The sequence below is a fragment of the Etheostoma cragini genome, chromosome 16 (assembly GCF_013103735.1).
Source record: "Etheostoma cragini isolate CJK2018 chromosome 16, CSU_Ecrag_1.0, whole genome shotgun sequence".
Lineage (NCBI taxonomy): Eukaryota > Metazoa > Chordata > Actinopteri > Perciformes > Percidae > Etheostoma > Etheostoma cragini.
The window spans coordinates 17,716,834-17,739,968 of record NC_048422.1 but is presented as its reverse complement, the minus strand read 5'-3'; the positions used below and the strand labels follow the sequence as shown (position 1 = coordinate 17,739,968).

The 23,135-nt window shown below is 37.9% G+C and overlaps 2 protein-coding genes across 7 annotated transcripts in view; both read left to right on the top strand.

The window, feature by feature from the left end:
• The first annotated feature begins 3,435 nt into the window (after positions 1–3,435).
• gsdf (gonadal somatic cell derived factor) lies at positions 3,436–6,758 on the top strand. The gene is made up of 5 exons (XM_034896261.1): positions 3,436–3,710; positions 4,480–4,637; positions 4,759–4,851; positions 4,954–5,084; positions 6,227–6,758. Exons 1-5 carry the CDS (start codon positions 3,589–3,591, stop codon positions 6,368–6,370), a joined length of 648 nt encoding a protein of 215 aa, XP_034752152.1. The 5' UTR covers positions 3,436–3,588; the 3' UTR covers positions 6,371–6,758.
• A 7,445-nt stretch (positions 6,759–14,203) lies between these two features.
• Positions 14,204–23,135, top strand: part of aff1 (AF4/FMR2 family, member 1) — a 19,130-nt gene continuing 10,198 nt past the window's right edge. For 3 of the 6 annotated variants that reach the window (XM_034896020.1, XM_034896021.1, XM_034896019.1), the window contains exons 1-4: positions 14,205–14,448; positions 17,662–17,782; positions 18,362–19,201; positions 21,433–21,474. In XM_034896020.1, coding sequence (XP_034751911.1) covers positions 14,396–14,448; positions 17,662–17,782; positions 18,362–19,201; positions 21,433–21,474 — 1,056 coding nt within the window. In that variant the 5' untranslated portion in view covers positions 14,205–14,395. Of the gene's footprint in view, positions 14,449–14,623; positions 14,628–17,661; positions 17,783–18,361; positions 19,202–21,432; positions 21,475–23,135 lie in introns of all 6 variants that reach the window. The other 3 variants (XM_034896017.1, XM_034896016.1, XM_034896022.1) reach the window with 2 other exon arrangements.

The following is a 23,135-nucleotide window of genomic DNA, read 5'->3' as shown; positions in this document are numbered from 1 at the left end:
AGCAATTCTAATTTCTGAAACATTTTTATCTTGTTCTAATTTTGAGAATCACACCCTAGGAGTTTAGTTCTGTTTCCAACAAGTCCTCATACCAAAACAGTCTTTTTTTTTTTGTAAACCTTCAATCGTAAAGTTGTTTTTCACGTGAAACTATAGTATGCTAGAGTACAAAAGGTACATTCTTTTTCCAATTTATTTTGGGTGTTGAAATAACTTTCAAGAATGTCCTCCGTGTTGTCTGCTTGTGGAACATCTGCACATTGCATCCTCCACAGCCCTTCATCTGTTTAGAAAGGCCCTTTGTGATCCCGGCCAGCAGCAGCTATCTGTGGTGTGACTCCCAGCTGTACTACAACAGGAAAGTGGTGGGAGATGTCTGATAACTCAAGGACTCGGCCCATTCATGCATGGTAATAGGAGCATGAAATCTGCAGTGTCCCACAGTGACCTCAGGTGTGTGTGTGTGTGTGTGTGTGTGTGTGTGTGTGTGTGTGTGTGTGTGTCTGTGTGTGTGTTTTGTTATTGTACAACAAATCCTGTGAAAAGACAAACAAATGTAAACTGTCCCACAATAATTTAATTAAATCCCATTTCATTCCACATAAAATACAACATATGTGCATATCCTGCAAGGTGCTACTTGGATTGACATCTGGTGACTGTGGAGGACATTTAAGGAACAGAGGACTGTCATGTTTGAGATGGTTTGAGCTTTGTGACATGACGCATTGTCCTGCTGGAAGTAGCAATTAGAAAATGGGTACATTGTGGTTGTAAAGGGTTGGACATGATCAGCAGTAATACTCAAGAAGGCTGTTGCATTTAAACAATGCTCAGTTGGTACTAAGAGGCCTAAAGTGTGCCAAAACAATATCCCTCATTCCATCACACCACCACCAGCCGCCTGAACCATTGACACAAGGCAAGATCTAGTTTTGTATTTCCTCACATGCACTCCTAGATATTTAAACACCACTTACATAACTTATGTTTGGTTATATGTATCATCTGCAGCCAATTTCCAACTCCATTTAAAGTTTGACTGTGTCTTTAATAGTTTGGGGACAACAATGGAGATATTTGCTACAGAGGAATAATCAGACAACACAGACTTACAGAATAATAATAACTCTTTGGAGTTTGGATTTGTTTACAGTAAGAAACAGAATATCTCTGGAGTTACTCTCTTAGTTTGTTCGTGCATGTCGTAACAATCACTACTAAAACTCTGCTTAGGAATGCTTTTTGTAATTTCTGAAAGTGTTCCAGCACTTAGAAGTTGAGACCTGAAGATAATGAGATCATCACAATGTTGTTGAGACCTGTAGAACATTTGTGTTATGATTCTCAGACACGTACCTACCAATGACACAAAGTGCTTTAGAGTTACTATTAAATTGAAAGTGAACGAAGACAGATCCTTAAGTCACCGAAAGGTAGCAAAACCACAGTGTGAAAATCTACTCCATAAGAGGTCAAATGCCAGCATTCAAACAGAGTAGAAACCAAATTGTAATTAAAATATCAGAGGTAAAAGTACTTAAACCAAAAACTTACTGATAAATTATAATATACTATGTGATCACGATCACGATGTTAATACTGATGTGTAAGCAACATTTTACTGTTGTAGCTGGTTGAGGTGGAGTTTTGACTACTTTATATACACTTCCTGTTGGTATTTTGTTTTAGTGGCTCCCAACCTGGGGGTCGGGGCCCTCTAAAGGGTCACAAGATAAAGCTAAGGAGTTGTGATGAATGATTGGGTTGTAAAGAATAATAACAATTGCTTTTTTTACTTTTTTTGTGGAACATTGACTAAATTAAACTCTTTGGACCCCAAACAATCCAAAATGGTTAAACGAGAAGTTTACAGTAGAAATCTTTGTTTGAACTGCTACAACTCACAGACAACTATGACTTTATCAAATGCTTTGTGTGTACAATTTGAATCTGGCTGTCTTATGGGTGGTGGTGTAAAAAGTGCCGCATTTCTCTCTGAAATTTATGTATATATATATGTATATATGTGTGTAGTTTATTTTGTTATCTGCATCAATGCAGACCAGTGCTAATGAACATAATCCTCACTTGATCCTCACTTCAGAGTCATCCGATTTAATATTAGCTGCAGAAAACATTGTCAAGGCCTGTATCAGCTTGTACCAAAAATTCTTGTGGCACTGTTGAGGAATTATGATTTGATTTGATAAAATTGCAACTGCAACAGATAAGCTGTGTATTTTAGGCTTCATGGGAAAGTTACCCACTGAAGTTACCATTCCTTGCATGCCTTTGACCGTTCTTGGCTCACACAACTCTGCAAAGCTGAGTTGCTCTGTACGCAGAGATAGCGACATCACCTGCAGTACCCATTATTGCTTTGTGTTACATTTCTTTCTCCCCAAGATTTCGTCCTTGGATGACAACTGCCGGGGACTGATGTTATCACACACAGCGGAGATTTCTGCCTTTCATGTCTGGCCAAAAAGCGAGAGTTGATTGTACATGTGCAGAAATGAATGGCCAACTTGAGATTTATGGTTTTCAGATTATCTCTGAATGAGGGTCAGGGTATTACCAACTCTTAGAAAAAAGTGGTCTGCCAGTGGGTCGCTCTTTGCAACTCATAACGTGCAGCCAAATACTGTTCAATGAAAAAAAAATAAAAAATACCTCAGGGCAAATTTTGGGACACTATTTTTATTCAATGAAACAGTGTACAGTACCAGTCAAAAGTTTGGACACACCTTCTCAACGTACATTGTAATATTTAGCTCAATGTAATGTATAAAAATCCAATGAAGAACTGGAACTAGCTGATATACACACAGTGACACCTGTACAGCCTAATGCAATCCAACAGAACTGTTCTGTCATGAAGTTCTAGAGACTTTTACAAGGTCTAAAGTTAAGGATTTGTTGAAACTGTCGTAGAGGTGTTAATTAAAGTACATGTTTTAGCACTGAGGTCATAATAAGTATTGTATTCAGAATTGTTTTGAATATAATGCTCCACCGCATGTGTGCAGTGTCCAGTACAACACCGTCTTTGACTGAAAGTAAGTTATAAACATAAATGATCAATCAATTAATAAATTAATCAATTTATTATTTGTCCCAGAGGGCAGTTTGTGTCCTAAACATAATTGAATGGACACATTTCCACCAATGTCAACAAAACTGAACATTATGAGTTTTAAAACAAAAGAAGTGGCCACTGAGTGTAAATGATACTAGTAATATGTAAGAAGATTATTTACTTTGCTGCATAAGGTGCATCAAAAAGGGAAATCTTTATAATAGGAAGGAAGGAATTTGGTTAAATATTGTACTATGTTGGTTGGCTGGCAGTCACTACTAAACTACACACAAGACAACAATGTTAAGTATCTCAAGGCCAAGCTAGGGTACAAGAGATAAAAAGCCAGGTTCCCATGCACTGACAAACAATACCTAGAGAAACATCACTGTCTGGTCACTCCTCTCTCCTCCTCCAACCAGACGCACAGAACCAACACTCCGCCGTGACTTTGAAAAATCTCTGAAAGCAGTTGACCTATACATTGACTGTCCAGCTCATGCACCATGTCCTTTGCGTTCATTGTCATGACGATGCTTCTGGGCTCTTCAGTAGTGATTGCATTTGTTTTGCATCCATCCAAGGAAGAACCTGCAGCCTCTGTTAACTCGCCTGTTTCTCATCCCAGGTCAGTATCAAACTTTGTGTGCATATACAATGTTCTGTTATTGTCAGCATTGACATGCAGGGATCACTTAAAACTATTTTCCTCAAGATTGTCCAAAGAATTGCGAAAGATCTCAATAGGTCACAGTTATTTAACATGTATTTTAAAGTCTAGTCTAAAGTTGTGTACCGAGTTGTATGCATGCTGAGGCCTTTTTCACAGGGAATTAGATTCTGGGTATGATTCAGAGACCATTTGGTTTTCTGAGAATGTTTTGCAAAATGTAACACACTGTTTTGTTTAATGTTTGGCAATGGAATCATTCACTCTTCAACAGAAGATTTATCTCACTTGGCTTAGCCAAACATCTGTAAAGTGCTTCCACAGTTCATTGAGGGTATTGAGTGAGTGTCTGCAGGGGCTATTCCAGGATTTTTTCTGTGTGGGGTGGCCGGGGGGGGGGGGGGGGGGGGGGGGGGGGGGGGGGGGGGGGGGCATTCCACTTAAGCGAGGCCCTGGTATTGTGCATGCTGACTCACTGAAATAGCTTTTCCTGGGACACTTGATGGAATTGAGCCATCCTCAAGGTTATCAAATCCGGCTGTGCTTTTCTCACTATGACAATTCAAAGTGTCTGTTATGAAAAAGGTCCAGTGCATAGTGTGCCACCCCGGGACCCCCCTATAGACCGGCGCCTGGGTGTCATGTGCAGCTCCTAACACATGCATGTGTGCAAGAATTTATTATATCATGCACTATTTTAATAATCTGAGTGATATGGGATGTTCAGGTGCCAGATTGGGTCATTGCAGTCCATCAGGAAGGGTCTCCTCGGGACTCTCAACTTGCAGATGGAGCCACAATTGCCCGCTGGTGGGCTGGATGGTGTCAGAGAGCAATGGAGGAACACCTTCAGCACGGTTGCTCACAAAACCAAGGGTACTGAAGGTAAGTGAAAAAACAAAATTCAAAGAAACTACTGTAGAGCCCCTTTTTTCAAGTTATTATTCCTTAGTGGCCTTTTCAAATCCAAACGCAGCCAAACTTGTCTTTTCTCCATGTCTTTAAGTTCCAGCCTCCTCTGTCCACTCTGTGTCACCTGACGTTGCAAACAGTACAAGCCTTAAATGCTGTTCCATGGCCTCTCAGGTCTTCATGAAAGGTATGCCACAATGTGTGTGTGTGTATGTACGAGTGTGTGCATGCACATCAACATGAAGAGATATATTAATGCATGTACTCTAATAATTCTTGTGTTTACCAGACTTGGGATGGGACAACTGGGTGATCCATCCTGCCAGCCTTACCATCATTCAATGTGGACTATGCAACCGTGAAGTTAACACTGAGCAATGTCCATCAGCCAACACCAATGTCCAGGATGCCGACTCACAGGTATAATTCTCCAACATTTGAATATTAAAAATAAGTGTCTGCAAACCCCAATTACCTTATGTTGTACCTTATAGTGATATATATTTACATACATAGATACTTTTGTAGTAGTTCCCTCCCTCTCTTACAACTCAAGTGCAGTGTTTGAGTCTATGTACTCATTTACATTCCACTGTGCCTGAATTTCAGTGTCTTCAGTGTCTTGGCTCTACAAAAGCACATAGTTTACCTTATGTTCAGGAGGTGAGCCAGCTGCCAATAGATAAGCCTGTTTTGTCCTTCTGGCAACACAAATTTAGCAAATACAAGCTAAGACACTTTCTAAAGTTGGTAAATCAGAAATGACTGCAGTGTGAATGCATATTTGTGTTATGGAAACCGATAGGACATAACTTTTTAAAACATTGTGGGTCTAGCCTCTTTTAAAATATGCATTTTAAAAGACCACTTTTGGAATTTTGTTTAAATTCTTTCTTAAAGTGCCCATATTATAAAAAATTTTAAAACACTTTTTCTGGGATTTTAGGTGTTATTTTGTGTCTCTGGTGCTTCCACACGCATACAATCTTGGAAAAAAAACTATCCATTCTGTTTTGAGGGAGATACGGTTTCTGAACATCCTCTGCCTTTAGTCTCCGGGTGAGCTGATTTAAATCTGTACGGCTTACCTGCGTCACTAGCTGAGACGAAGTGGCTAACTGTAGCATGAAAGCGATCACATGAGCTGTCTCACTCTGTAGCTAAAACAGAGAAACACAAGGTCAAAAGAGGATCTACAGCAATGTGCAGTACAACAAAAATATAGTGTTTTTTTAAATGAAACCATGTAAACCTATTCTGGTACGACATCAAAATACAATTATGAACCTTCAATTTAGAATAATATGGGTGCTTTAATCTAATTGTTGAAATTAATCTTTGTTTTTTTCTTTCTTATCTGCGTATATGGCACTTCCACTAAACTATGAAACAACTTTTTACATTTCCTTTTCAGCAGTCAGTGTAAATGTCTATCACTGTATCATTTTGTCTTTACTAGAAGAAACAGAAGAAACAAACTTAAATACAAGTCAATCTTTTGTTTAGTCTTGTTGGGCAGTTTGTGCAGTGGCCTTACTCCTCCTCTCTTTATTCCTCTCCAGGTGCCGTGTTGTCAGCCCACTTCCCAGGAAATGGTGCCTGTCCTCTACATGGATGAATTCAGCACCCTCGTCATTTCATCCGTGCAGCTGACCCGCAGCTGTGGCTGTGGGCCTGGCGACCTCCAGCAGCCCAGCAGAGAGTGACGTTTGTTTTACTGTCCTCAGTATGACCCATCTGGTCCACACAAAACCACATGAGATACAGAAAAGGTAGATACAACTTTATATGCTGACATATCTTCTCTCACTACACTTATTTCAGATCCTTTTAGTGTGTATTCAACACTGAGCGTGGTAACCAAAGCAAAGTCTCTCTCAGTTTTGCATTCCTTTCTCTCCTTTCTAACCAGAATGTGCCATTACAGACCTGTTGAACCAGCCAAACACAAAAGTGATTAATTAATATTTTAGTGGTAAAACTGATGAGGATCTTAATCACACGTTATTTATCTGAAATTACAATCTGCATTTGCGTACCATTGTGTTTAATTACCAGTTAACCAATAAACTTACCATATGCTGATTTGGCAGGCCAATAACAAAAAGGCATTTCTGCGGATAAATGAAAGTATTTGTCTTTCACCAAGAGCTACAAATAAAGTGCAGCTTACTCCCGTGTAATTTAAAGCTAACAGTTTATCTTTAAATGCATCTCATTACTGCACGCTATTTAAAGCTACCAACTGTTACTGAGTGTTCCCTCCAAAAATGTGAGACTGTGCAGAGCCAAATTCTCACACAGGCCAGATGTCTCTTCTCTGATCTGTGAAACGACTTATCTTGTAGCCAAGAAGTCAATTTAATCAAATCTAAATATTTATCTTTTTTTTATATCATGAAAAATCTATAACTAATTTTAAATTAAGTATATGCTTTCCATGTTGAGGGTCAAACAGTTTTTGCAGGGAGAGTAATAGGAGACGACTGCGTTCACCAACTAAATCCCCGCACCTAATACTTAGTATCAATTTCTTCTGAGTACGAACATCTGCTGTGTTTTTCCACAAGCATCCATTGGCCGAGCTCCATTTTCATGTTTAAACTGATAGAAAAGATAAATTTGATAATGCTGCCCTGCAACCCCCCAAAAAACTGTAATTGTAAAAGGAATCATAATTTCAAGATGTAAACATATTTATAGAAAAAGAATGGTACTTTCTCTTGACATAAATACTTTGTTATATCATATTAAAGGGCTTTTCTGTGATGTATTACTTTGACCAGTAAAGTAATTTAATTAGATAGATCAAGGGCCTGTCAGAAAATATAATGAAAATGAAGATGTGTGTCTAAATTGTGATTAGAAGAAAAATAGTCAGTTGATTTATTGTATTTTTTACCTACAGCCAATTTTAACTTTTAGAGCATTTCACTGTCTGTTATATTCTTTTTTTTCTTTTAAGTTGTTAATGAATCCATAACATATTGTGTGATGTTTGTTTTTTTATGAAGCAGAGTTGTTGTTTATTCCATATGGGTTTTTGAACATTTAATAGTTAGTGACATTTTGTTATATGCTCACGCTGGCTTTACAAAGTTACCTCACCATTCACTTTTGCAAGTATTTTCACAAGTGCACTAAAACGTATCAGTGATATTTCACCTCAACTCAATCAATATACATCAAATGTAAAATGTTTTATTTTACTTATGACCTTGCTATGACCTCCTAATCATTTGTACTGATTTCCTGATTTCTTGCTTACAATTTTTTGAATAAAGTTGATTTGAAATACAAATGTTTTTAGTCTCAGTTTTTCATGACAATCTTTATTATAGGCTGGTAGTCTAGAGGGAGGAAAATAGCAGAGGAAGAAATGTTGGCACTGTACTCCAGGAAACCAGAATCTGGTCAGGGGAAGAGCAACATCTTGCGCACTTTTGAAAAGTCTTCAGCCTTCAGTCTTCTGCTGTGCCTGTGTTTGTATCTTTTCCTGGCTGCAGTGGAATCTTATTGTCAAATTGTGCAAGATATTTATCCGGAACTACAGTCAAGCAACTACTTTACAAAAAGACAGCCAGATTTGGTCCAAAAATTCAACATTGCAAGCATTTGATTTTATTGATACTGGACAAAATGTCAAGGTATTTCACTATGTGGGGGTCTTTTGGCATACTGTCCTCCCTTCTGCTGGTTGTGGGGACAGTTGAATGTTCAGAGAAGGAAGCGTTCCTGAAACCAGTCTCCAACCCAGGGACACAAATAACAGAATGTTTGATGGAGTGCACTGGAATGACCTACATCAAGAAATTGCAACTTCAAGACAACCATAATATACGTCTTAAAGATTCCACAGAAGGTAAGAAGTCATTGTATGAGGACATTTTTGGGCATCTTATCTAATGAATTAACACATGCTGTAAATGCACATTTTATTTTCTTTGTACTGAGTAAGTGCTGGCTGTCTGTTTTTTTTGTTGTTGATGATTTCTTGTCTTTTTTTTGCCTATTTGGTATGTGCTTGTCTTTGTATTGTTGTATCAAAATATCTGCATTAATAAAATGTACAAATAAAGATGGTAAGGAGTCACATTTTCAACTCTAGCATGGTTTACCATCCGTTCATCTCTCTTACTGTATGTCAATCCAACCCTTTATATAGGGGAGAGCCGGGACAGTTGAAACACTTTTTAATTAAACGTAGCCTAATATACAGAGCGGTCGTATCGCAATGAAAGCTACTATTTTATCACTAGCAACCTACACCTGTCATCTGCCAAATACAGTTGCATTTTCAGCTTTGAACAAAACCGTTCAGGAATTATTAGAGGAAAAGTGGAACGTGCGCCCGTCCCACGTAGCTGGGCTACACGTCTTTGTGAATGTCAGTTAACAACTAATTGCCGTCATCGTGAAGCGTGTATGAAGCGGTTATTAAAATATCATGTGGATGATTCTGCCATTTGTATAGGGTTAGTAGGCTACAGTACATTTTTACAGTTGAAACAGCTGTTTCAAATATCCCGACATAGACATATGTCATTATAACCTGTTTTGTTTTTCATGTAAACAAGCATGCAATATGGAAGCCTGGGGTCTATAGTATACTAAACAAGCATATAGTCAAACCATTACAACTCAAAAGTCGTTTATTGGCTGTAACTCCGGGATAAATAACAGGAAGATATGTGGCTGATAGAAGGATGTTAACATGCTTTATGTTTTTAAACCAAGGAAGGCTGTCTATCATCATTGCACGCGGAGAAAACTAGAATGTTTCATACGTCCCGCGTTTCAATCTTCCCGGCTCTTCCCTAGCACACACAATCTGCTGCGTATAGGCTTCCATTAAACAGTTTCTCTTCCTAGGAGACCTCGGGGAATACTGTTGGTCTACAGAGCTCAAGTGCACCACTGGAGAGAGCTTTCAGCATGCCTACGTGGTGCTGCCTGTTGATGTGTCTGCAGATGGACACGAGCAGCTGGAAGTCAAAGCCACTGTCCCCACGGTCACCATACTGCGCGCACACAGCAGTCCCACCATAATCGCAGACAACTGTGGCCTCCGATATGACGTCACGCCGCACTTCAGCACAGAGACGGTGGGGGCGTCCTTCTGCATACAAGTTGTCACCCCCGAAGATGTCCTCGGGGACAAAGTTCTTAAATGTCCTCCTTTTCTGGTCACCTTCTGGCAGAGGAAACCAAATCAGTCCAACCAGGAAGGTGGCGGATAAAATGTCAAGTACTGAAGTCCTGCATTGAAAACTTTAAGTGACAGTAGCCTATGTCAGCATAATCAAGAAGTACTTACAGCTTTAAAAGTAAAAGTACTCAAAGCAAAATTGTGGCCCCTGTGACTGTTATACCATTATGCATCATATCATGGTAATATTATGACTCATGCATTAAAGTGTGCACAGCATTTAAATGTTCTAGTTAGTTGATCTTTAATAAAGTTACATAGTTAGGATACGATTTATCAATTGTAGTATAACAATTGAAAATAGTGAGAAATGCCAGTCTCAAGTTCTCCGAGTCCAAATTCATACCTTCACTATAGTCCAAACATAGAAAATATTAAATTATTCAAAAGGAAAAGCAACGAATCCTCATGTGTGTGAAGTTGGAACCATAAAAACCAAAAAATGGTGTTGCCAGTTCATTTTCTGTCAATCCATTCAGCTACTTGGATACTTTAATCTGTAACAAGACATCATATTTTACAATCTATTCATATATCTTCAATCTTAATTATTAATCTTAATAATTAAATAATAATAATAATGATAATAACTAATAATAAACTTAAGCAGTCAAATAATTGTAGTGAAGTAAAAACTACAAAAGTGAAAAGTATCTTGAAATAGAAGGCTACAAGTATGTCAAATTTGTATTTTAGTAGTAGTTGTTAGAGTAAATGTATTTATTTACATTCCACCAATGTATAATATACATATGAGGATCACTACTATCAGTATATTGGTTGTTTTACATGATAGATTGTTACCATACTTAAAACCTCATCTCAATGTCTGAGTCTTGCTTGGATAATCCGTAAAATAGTTTGTAAATTATTCATAATTATTTACCACTGGCTTACAAATCTAGTAACTGTCGTCCAGAGTTGAACTTTCTTCTTAAAGTTCTTCTGTGTCATAGATTTCTATTCCTTTACTTTCATTGTCAACATTAGTTCTCTCATGATTTTTTTTCTGTTTTATGAAGTTGATTTAGAATCAGAATGATGACTCTGTCTTTAAGTTTCTTTCATGTGATATGTGATTTTCTTGTTTTAGCTGTGAAGGTATTTAATATTGATGATAGATTACTTTTGCGTATGTGAATACAGCTTTGTTAAGCACTTGACATTTATTGAAAATTTGCAAGACAGTGGATAAGACATATGCCTATGGTGTGGGAGATCTGGGTGTGATTCCCGCTGCAATCCATCACACATTACTTTACATTTAACCCCTAGTTGCTCCAGAGGTGTACAACCTCTGACAGACATAGCAACTGTATGTTGCTTTGGATAAAAGTGTCAGCTAATTGACATGTATTGTAATGCAATGTAATGTTACATCATCAGGGCTCTGCTGGATTCAAAAGGCAACCAGAGTGATGCCAAAGTTCTCTGTTAAATAAATAATGTAAGTACGAGATGTTAATGGTTGTGAGTGTTTACAGCAATATTAAATCATTTTCTTTTTTCAGTCATGTTCATTGTGCTTACTGTTGGGAAACATTCAAACATACTATTTTAACCTTATGTTAAACCAGAACCCACTATTGCAAATCCAATTCTAATTCTAATCAATTGCAAACAGAGTACTAAACACTTACACAAACTGTACGAACAAATGACTTTGGAATAGTTTTTGCTGGGAAGTTTTAGAGGAACACTATCATATTTAGAATGCTGCCATTACAGTACTGCATGTGCCTTGTGCATCATGTATGTGTATTTGTCTGGTTGCTGTACACATGTTTACTATGTCAGTATGTGCTGCTCTGGGTTTTAAATACAGTACACACATATACATTTACCAAATTTCACCTGCCCTTGATGTTGTAGCCATAACACGCTTGTTGTATTCTATTCTACTCACAAGAAACAATATAGTGCCACCTACTGGTTATCATTTAAACTTATGCAATCATCAGACTGCAGTGCTTTACACCATCCAGCCTCTGGATGGCATCATGGAACGCTTGTTACAGAGCAGCCTCTACACCTAATGACCAATCACTGCCCTCACTCTGTTCCAACATTTTAATTTGACTAAATTTAAATTTTGAAGTAAGCGTACGCTATTGATATGGCTTAATAAATACCGTGTTCAATAAAACCCAACCAATATACTCTTAATCCATTTCTACATTATTTTGACCTTTTATAACAAATACCTGGATTTGACAGTCTCTGTAGCAGTCAGTGGTTGTTTCAGCCCCATTACCCTCCATATTAGGCCTTTATAATAGTTGAATATCTTGAATGCATGAGTTTGAGTGTGCCAAAAGTCATCAGCATTTTTTTTTTCATTTCTTTTTTTAGGCAAGGCAAGGCAGCTTTATTTGTATAGCACATTTCAGCGGCGGACCTGTCAATTTTCCTGTGCTCAATGGACCATTTTGTGGAAACTAAAACTTTGTTGACCAATACGGTAGGCGTTCTACACAGGCAGAACCATATTTCTTTACCATGTCATCTACCACCGGCCCACATCTGTTCTCTAGTTACCCATAACCAAAAGTAGAAGTACCTCTTAATACACTACAATATGGTCGTCACTGTGAGGTTTAATTTAATCACGGCAAACTGTGCAAAATTCTGAACAGCTCCAACTAAATTCTTGTAAATATTGTCATGAAATCTATGTCACATAATTGTACAATTGTGTAATTATATTGTATTGCATATTATGTTAATTAGGCCCAAACTGTTACATATTTCTGTTGGCTACAATCATAAAAGTCTCATGGTCTATTCAGCTGTGCTGAGCCTCCCGTTAGGTCTAAATGAAGTAAGATGATGTTGTGTTCTCTGCTGGCAGATGGCCAGTAGCAGCATAACCACCCAGGGTGAGTGTCAAATAACAGACCTTTCTGCACAGCCTGTACTCAGGCGCGCATTAAATCACACACGTGCTGGTGTCCACGCTCCAAAAGCAGCAACACACAGACAGAGGCTACTTTATTCTTTTGTGACGCACTTCATCAACATGCTCATCCTACATGTCTGGTTGAAATGTGTTAAATGATGTGTCTGTTTTTTTTTTCAGCTGCAGACTAAACTCTGCAACCTACAAGAGATGTCACAACCACTGCCAGTTTTGGGCTCTGTGTCATCAGATCAGCAGAACTGTCAGCAAGGTGGCATAGTGAGGTGGAAGACTTTATTATCTGCTTCTGTATTTCTGGGTAGGAGAGTGAATCCCGTTCAGCTCCCGAGGGCCTGCTTGTTAGCTGTAAACAAGATAAGATATTGCATCCATCCAACGACCAATCACAAAAGGGTCCCACAGGTGTTTATTTATTTCAAAATTAAAACGTGGATATTTTGTGTACTATGTTTGGTCTTTATTTTGAGCTAAATTGGTTTGTGCACTCTTGTCACATATATCTCACATAAACCATGAACAAATGATTTACACATTAGTTATTTTAGTGTGTCCTGTCACAAGATTGACCTACCTAAAGTCCTGAAATTTCTATAATATGGATTTAAAATAACCCACATCATCACACACCCTTCACCATGCCTAGAGGTTGGCATGGGGTACTTTCCATAAAATCATCTATCAATGCAAATCAACCCAGCTATTAGGATAACTGAAAGGAAATATAGAATCCTGAATCCATGAAACAACACGCCTTTAAAAATCTGTCTTACCCTTATAGAATTTAACATAGGGGTGTGTATACATTTACTTATTTACAATACATTGTTCATTCACAAAGAAAATTTGTATCCTTAAAGGTTAGATTTTTTTTCTCATTTTAAATTAGACTAATTATTATTTACTAATTTTAATCAAATTCTAAAAGATTATTTTTTTATTCCTCTTTTCAGTCAACTTTAGAATGGGTTGATAAACTTATGAGGACCACTGTCTTTGTTTTTGTCCGGCTGTCTACACCCACTTAAAATTAAGTTAATTTAAATACTCGTAGGCTACACATCAGTCAGGGGTGAAAACACATAGCTGCACAGATGACTGTACCATGTCTGTTACGCAGGGGTAATACTAGCCTGTTGGGTTTAGGCAAACTGTCGTGATGTGAAAAAACAAAAACACAGAGAATAATATAGTTTATAGCCTAAAATTAGGGCTTGTTTGTTCTATTTACTTTGTATTTACTCTTATAATAGTAACACTACTACTTTAGAGGTATTTTCAGACAAACTTGGACTGAGTGTCCAAAACTGAGTTTGGTCCCCAGATGGCTGAATAAAGTAGAACAATCCAGTGGGCAGAGAGAGAGAGAGAGAGAGAGAGAGAGAGAGAGAGAGAGAGAGAGAGAGAGAGAGAGAGAGAGAGAGAGAGAGAGAGAGAGAGAGAGAGAGAGAGAGAGAGAGAGGACAACCCAAACACAGACGGTTAGCAGACAACTATTAAACAACGGCGGCCTGACAGCCATTTAAATGAACTAATTCTTCAGCGGTAAAACTAAACAATGTGACCGAGTGAGAAGGACACCTTGGTGAGGACTGTCGGAAACACATGACAACCAACTTTGGATGTTGTGAGAGGCGCACCATGGCATCTCAGCCGAGGTAGGCAGACACAGCCGCAGCTAGCTGCTAGCAGCTGGGCGCTAGCTTCACAGCCTGATCGGATAACTATCATTAATTAGCTAGACACGGCTAGACAGCTCACTAGCAGCGCACTTTACCCAGGTAAAGTTTGAGTTTGAAACTCTGAAAATATCACAAGAAACGCTAACGTTAGTCTAGTAGTTTTTTGTAGTTATTCTAAAACTGACATGAAGGTTGTTGTTTTTTTAGCTTTGATAAGCAGTTCGAGGAAGAAGTGGAATCAGCTGGAAAGAGCTGGCTGGTTAAAGGGGCTGCTGTGTTTATAACTTGCAAGCTAGCTAGTTTTTGTAAGATTAAATTTAAGCAAACGTTACTCATACTTTGACTTTCTGTAACGTTAAACCTCAGGCGTCGTGTTTTGACTAACTTGGATTTTGGGTAACACGTTGGATAGCAAGACAAAACTGGTTTGACTCTTGTTTGTATTAATTTCCTTTTGCTGTGAAATCACTCTAAAAATACAGGGCAGAATGACCGAGACTGAAGCACAAGTCAACCACTCTGCTATAATGTCCTGAGCAGGAGAGATACAATTTATGTTTCAGTCACCTAAATTGTATTTAATAATTTACACAATAAAGTTAATGAAAAAAACTAAATGCACAATAATGCTCAACAGGGCTTGAAGATCTTCTATCCCGATATAGGTAATTTCATGTCTCAATAAGATATCCCGGTATAGCATGTGTGTTTGTATAATCCTGTGTAGGGCTGCCACTAATCGTTAATTTTACTGTCGATTATTTTCTCGATTAGTTGTTTGGTCTCTAAAATGTCAGAAAAATGTGATCAAGGGCCAAGGTTCTGTTGTCAAATGTCTTGTTTTGTCCCCAGCTCACAGATATTCAGTTTACTGTCATGGTGGAGTGAATAAAATAGAAAATATTCAGATTTAAACAGCTTATTATGCTTAAAAAAAGAAAAGAAAAGAAGGCTTAGACTAGTTAATCAATTATCAAAATAGTTGGCATTTAATAATACATAAATATTGTCATAACTTAGTTGGGCTGATGTTTTTTGACATTGTGATAGAAACTATATAGAATAATGTTCATATGGGTTATACAATATACATTTTTATATATCGTTTTGATGAAATGTATTGTCATATCGTCCAGCTCTAGTGGAAAGGTTGTCATGTCACCTTTTTTCCTACATTTGTTTAGTTTCTAGCATTTGTCATCTATGATCGATAAATCCATACACTCCAAGCTTTCCCATTCACCTTGGTGAAAGGCTCTGGTGTACAGTAAATTATAATTTGTTCTAAAAGCAGGGAAATTGCCCATCAACGTCCTACAGGAGCAGCCAGACTGCTCAAAATATTTGTCATTGGTCCAAACAGGTTAACTTTGAGCTTGTATATTTATTTCAGTTTAGTAGTTTATAATGTCGTGGACAGTCCCCCTTAATGAACTGGACAGTAAAGGGAGTATCTTTAGCCTCTATGGCTAATTTCTGTCTGTAGTCCCTGGGCAGCTGACATTAGGCATCCTAAAATATAATGGTTAACATATTAAAATGAGTTACATTACATCTACAATAACAGAAGGCCTAAGCAAAAAGGGTTAAAACATTCAAGAAGTAGCACACAAACAAACAAGCACAGATAATGGCATTAAAGGGGAATTCCGGTTGATTACAACACGTATTTCTGTTGTTTGTAAATTTGGAATGCTGTCAGTAAAGAGAAAAACGAGAACAATCGGTGCCGGCTACACGTGGTATCCTCCTGCTAGAGTTAACTCTAGCTGTTCTCTTGGAAGGAATCACTTCACAAGGGTAAGCACTTTAAATGACATTTTGAACATGTTAAGAGGCTAAAAACATGTTTAAAACGTGTCCTTTTATGCCTGTTGGGTGCTAACGCTAGCAGGAGGATAACACGGTGTAGGCAGCACTGATTGTTTTGTTTTTTCTCTCTACTGACAGCCCTACACATTTACAAACAACAGAGAGTGTTGAAATCGACCGGAATTCTCCTTTAAAGCTGTCCATGCAGTAAAAACAATACGTGATAGGAGAAATATCTCAGAAGCCACATTGAAAGCACATACCAGACATAAGGCAGCAGAGATGGAGTGATAGCAACAATGACTATGTCACATAAAACGCATATCACATCTGGCAGTTTAATGTGTGCAGTAATAGTTATCCGACAGCCATTTTTGTGCATAATGCAGATGTGACTAATTGGTTAGAGGTTAACCCAATATCAGGATTATATCACTGTGTGAGTGCTACAGTTTATGTTTCAACCTCATCAATAATCTAAACCCCGGTATTGCTAGCAGGAGTTGTTTTTAATTATATTCTGTTGGTTGAGAGCTTGTGTCACATCATCAACATGTACAATCATGAGCAATTTGTCATTTTCATGTTTTGGAAGACTAATGTGTAATTTAATACAGGCACGGTATGTTTCTTTACCTTTGGGTAGTACTGTGACTGGGCAGGGCCAGTTTGCACTGTTCTAGTAGTTTGGCCGGTCTCTTTCCTCCTTTAATGAGTAAGTGCTCATCTGTTTGGCATAGTCCCAAATCTGTGCTGCTTCACTTGTTGCCATGGAAGCGTCCCATTGGGGTGGCTGTCAGTGAGGACGATCAACACTGTATTTTGGGATGAAAAGTGCAAAATTTCAAAATGTGGATAAGTCTGCAAGATATTTAAAGTTTTAAACAAGGCGCCTGATCCCACAGGGACTGCTGTAGTTGCACAATGTAATTTATTATAGTGAACAAGCTCTTATGCCATTTACATCATATCTGGACGAGTAGTATCCATTTGATGTCTGCATGTTGTCTTTGGGGACTAGAGAGAACAGATGTGAATGTTGTGGTGAATCCTCAAGGCGTCTGTGAGTCTAATTAACTTTTCAGTTGATATGATGGGTTGTCTTCTCCCATTAGACCCTGCTGCTCTGCCCCATGGGTAGATAAGTCTGTGATAAGATGCCATAAATGTTCACTCTCTACATTTTCTGGTTTCTTTAGCCAAAACTGATTTTATCATAAGGATCTGTCAGATTCATTGTTAATATATTTTTAAACATTTGAGGGACCTAGCACATCTTTGTGTTGGGTAATTGTATTGTAACTAGAGTAACAGAAATAATGCACTTGTTAATGCAATGCTGACTAAAGATCTGTGTTTCTTTGTAATGTTCAACAGCACATACAATGAGAAAAGGAACCGTCTTCGCCTCCAAGCATGGGAACAGAGGAACCAAGAAACAAGCCAAACCAAAGGACTCCACCATGATCATGTGCCACTCTTTAGGGAACCATACAAAGTAAAGACACACAACAGTAGTTGAAAATAGCAGTTTTCACATATGAACGCCAAACAATGTCCAAAGTCCGAGGAATCAGGTCTTGACATAGCCTGGAGTTCTTTAACACATGTAGCACACAACAGAGATTGTCAGTGTCGGACGGCGGGTAATAGATAGTTTTAGGTCTTCATTGCATGTGTGAAATTGGTTGATGATGCAGGGCTTCTGCTGTTATTGTTATGGATAAAAGTTGTATAGGGTCAGTTTAAGACATTGTTCTTAAAACTTACTGGTACTACTGGTAAACATTATTGAAAAACAGTAAGAAAAAAACAGAGGAAAATTATATTTCAGAAAAAAATCTGTTTGCAGACAAAGGTCTTTGGTTTCAGAGGTCAGTCATATGTTTGTCAACTATACCTTTTTTTAATAATTCCAAAATCCTGTTTAGTTTTACTAAATATATAATATATTTGTATGCAAAAAATGCAGAGGATATATCATGATTGTTTTCAGAGAATTATAAGAATGTGTTTTAGACTAAAGAGTTCTATGTCCTCTGTTATCATAACTAAGTGTTTGACCTTTCTTTTGCAGACAAACAAAGGGGATGAGCTTTCCAATCGAATCCAGAGGATGCTGGGCAGTTATGAAGATGTGAATAATCCATATCCCTTTGCCATTGATCCTCTACCCATTCCTACTGTTGTCACCTTCTCACAGTCAGATCAGGGTCAGCCAAACACCAATAAACCAACCAAACCTCCATTCCATAACCAAGTCCATTACAGGTCCACCCAAAGTCAGAAATCCCCCTCTAGTAACGTTTACTCCTCTCAGCCCATGGGGACGTTCACTACCTCTTCTCCTAACCACCATGGTCTAACATCAGATTTCTCAAATGTGTCTTTGAACCACAGTCAGCTCAGCTTCTCAGCACATCAACAAAAGAGTGAAGCCCACTCAGATCTTATAGAGCGTGGTAGCCTTCCCCAGGAAATGTCTTCTCAGTCTCCTGATACTAAGCCTCCACCCTTCCTACAATACAGTGACCATGATTCCAATGGCATGGACACTAAGGACACCTTTGAAAGACATCAACTTCAAGGTTCCACAGATCACCCCTCTGAGTCTGCCGGCAAAAGGGATGTCTCCACATTTAACCTAAAACAGTCCCCCAAAGATGCATCTCTGCCTCAAGCCAACAAGGGTAACGCACTACCTTCCCAGACCTTCCCTTCACTCCTGTCGTCGAAGCAGCCCAGCGTAGTCATGACCCAGAAGCCAACAGCGTATGTGCGGCCCATGGATGGTCAGGACCAAATGGTCAGCGAGTCACCTGAGCTGAAGCCTTCGCCAGAGCCATATGAATCTCTCCCGGAGTTAATCAACAAATCTGACGTGGGCAAAACGAAGATACTGCCACAATTTTTGGAGGCAAGTATATTTTCTTCGATCTCAAAACTGTAATACAATATCATATCATTTAAAATGCAATGTGGCTGCCTAGCATAAAGACTAGAACAAGAGAAAACTGCCAGCCTGGCTTGAAATACTCCTGGTTCCTTGAACTTGCTACTTGTTGTTTTTTTGCTTTGGTTTTTGGTCAGATCAAACATATGAGATATGACCTGGTAATTAGTGAACTTTGGTAGGTGGGTTTCATTACCTTAGACAGAGCCAAGCTAGCTGTTCAGTCTTTATGCAAAGCCAAACTAACAACTTACAAAACTAACTATTTCAAACTATTACATTATTAGGAATAGTAGTAGTAACAGAGCTATAATCCTTGATCCTTTTAAAGCTACTATTACAGAAATACATAATAAAAAACAATATTCTAAATAATGTACTGCATATCCCTAGATAGACATCCAGACATCATACTGGTGGTAAGCAAGGTTATATTGCAGGGCTAGGGTGAATATAAAGCTAGGATCTAAAGTACAGTATTGTCTTAAGTATATCAAAATACTTTATAGATCTCCTTAGGGACATATTGTAATACGTTGTTATTGTTGTCTGTATATACACTACGTCCACCTTATGATTTGAATTTTAATCTAAGTTTGAAAAAATATTTAATTTATAAGTATATTTTCCTCTTCAGTAACATAGATATAATTGTCTAGCAATATCATATACTGCAAAATCTCTTATTTGGTACTTTGAGTGACTGTTGGGGGGGTTATACTACTTATTATTTCCCAGCACTGTGAATATACTGTGGGATTAGAAGATTTCTTTTTTTGGGAGAATTTGGCTGAACTCCAGTTCAACTCTAATCATAAATACACACACCCCTAGCACCTGCAGCACTCTACACCTCCCCCTCCCAGCCTGCAGCAGCACAACAGGGCTGAATACAAGGCTGTTTTCGCTGCTAAGGCTAATCCAGTGCAGGATAGCCAGGCAGTTACTCATTCCCCTATTTCTCACCAACACTTCACTCTGGAGTTAAGTTCCACATCTGCAAAAAGCTATGTGTCCTCAGCTGCCTCTGCTAACTTCACCCCTGGCCTCAGCAGCAGAACAATAAATTACCTTTGTCACCAACTTACATAACTGCTCTGGCCCGTTCACTCTGACTTTATCTCAAACATTGTCCATTCAGAAAGGAAAAACTGAAAGACAAAAAAACTAAACAGAAATGCAGCCTGTGGACTCATTCATATCTAATGTTTGGGTCTGCCTACGTTGCTGCTTGATATGGGGTATTGCGTCTTTCATCTAGTGATTGAGGCTGTCCTGTGCTCCGTTATTGTGGTGTTGATTTCAAATGCCTCAATTAAAACAAACAATGCACATTGTTATTAAGTATTTCCTTTTTTATGTATGCATTTACTGTGACATTATTTAAATAGAAAAACATGTTAAAAGGAAAATGATTTAGCTTTTTGGATTTAATAACGGAATTGTGACATTCCTTTTTTAAATGCCACATAAAATCAGACTGCTGCCCCTGAGCTGTTAATTTCACTAATTTCATTTTCGCATAGACAATGTGTCTCCATCTCAAAAAAACAAGGTTGCCTGCACCTCTTCATTAAAAGTAATATCAGTACTGTGCATTTAGAATTGGCACATCTGTGCTGCTCCCTACTGGACAACACTGAAATGCAATGTATCTCTTAACTCTGTTTTCTGTGTTGTGATTTGGAAATACATATAACAATGTTTAATTAGATTTTACTTTGTTCTTTTTCATTTGTTTTTATTCAGCCATTTGTAATATTTTATACTGTTCTACTATACTATATGTGTTTTCCATTCCCCACAATTTACAGTATACCTACAGATGAGTTGCCATATTGCAGGTTTTAAGATAAATGACAGCTCTTGTATTACAACTGGCGATGCCCCTAGTAGGGATAGATATGCCTCTATGCGGGTCAGATATAGTTGCACTCACCGAATGCAGCACATCGACAACAAGGAGTGAACAATCTAAGATGAAAATGGTGGTAGGATAAAAGCAGATTTAATGAGGGTTTTTGGGCATGTTTTATTTGATTTTTTTAACGTCTGTGAAATACCCAAAATGGTTTGCTCTGTAAAACATTAGCCCCTAAACAAATCTTTCTATGTTTGTTCTTCAAGTTAGAATTGAAAACACGTTTTTCACTGTCGTTTTGGAAACTCAAAATTATTACTTTCCTTTTCTGCAGACAAGGACAAATGAAGTTCTTTGTGTTGAGGACATCTTGAGGGTAAGTCATGATGTTTCAATTCAAATTTACAGTCGGCTATTGTCTTATTTGTCTTACATTTAACAACCTTCTGCTCCGGATCTACATAATTTTCTTTATCTTTATGTTTCTGTGTATTTTCGATTGTTCACTCACCTTACAGCTCCACTGAGATTAGCGTGTGAACTACTGACCTGTGCTAGGGAAAGACTTACAACACATACAATAATCATATTGCAAATAATTAGCAACATACAGTGGCTTTGCAGCAACTTTATCATATTTATTTGATTTGTACAGAGTAGTTTGTTATACTTTTTTTTAATTATAGTTGCATGTTTTTTAGCATGCCATTTTGGACTTTCAGAACATTTTGCAATTTCTGAATAATGACCAGCTGCAGTCTTGCCGCCAACAGCCCTGTTTACCTTATCCCAGATATGCTAAACTGAGATCCCAATACCCACTAATGCAATCCAAATTTAGTTTAAAACCATTCAAAATGTCAAATTAAAAAATAAAAGAAAGAACGTTGTCATTGATTTTCAGATATTTTGTTCGTCAAGACTTTTTGAATGGGTATCTGAGGTTCTAATGTGTGTAGGAAACCTATTCTTCCCATCATCCCACTGCCACTAACGGTCTGAGAGAGTCACAAAATGAAAATATCTCGGCATCTGGATGGATGAAAAGCTCTTTTTAAAATTTCCCATTAATGCAAATTTATGTGCCGACTCAAGCAAAAGAATAATGTCAGTTTTGGACTAAGGTGATGTGATTTTCAGACAAGCATCATCTTCAACTCTTAAATCTCTGGACTCTATCTTTCTGCCTTGAGAATTATAACTGTTCATGCCTGGTACACATCATAGCATTTTTTTATGAAAGTGTTGGATGGTCTTCTCTTCATGAAGGTGTGATACTCAGTGGTATATTGTTTTTATTTATAAGGCTCTTATTGGAAAACTACCACTCTACCTTACAGAACTTGCCTGTTACTCAGAGGGACATTATCAGACTCTCTCAGGCTGAAAGGGTTTTACTTCATATTCCACGAGCTCAGTCTGAAGTTTTAACTTTAGTGCACCTGACTCCTGGAACAAATTACAACACAATCTGGTTTTAACCCTGCAAACTTGCTTTACATAATTGTACTTTCTTTTGCATTGTAATTAAAAAATGTATTTATCAAATAATTTTTCCAATTAAGAAAGTTTTATTGTCTTTCTGTTTTCCTTATGATGGGTTCTTTTTTTCTTTTTTTTCTTTGTTATTGGAATCAATAACATTGGGAATGAAGGTTCCCCCTCAATTGTCTCTCTCGTGTATAAATAAAGGTTGTATGAATGAACGTATGGTTTGCCACCAGAAGCATAGTACCACAAGTCATGTATTTTAACCCATTGTGATGCACCCCCCCCATCAAAAATCATGTACTTATATCACACATCATACCAAATTTACTGTGATGAATAGTGACTAAACATCAGACACTGTTTGCATGCTTTATATTGTGTTGAAGACACATGTTAGCATTTAGGGAAGCTAGTCGTCTGTGCCAGGTGCACCTCACTAAGTGGCCATAGAACATATGCATTTTTGAATATTGCATAGTATGTGAGTTATAATGTGTGATATGCATTGCATTTACACAGTGAGATGAGATTCCATTATGCATTAAT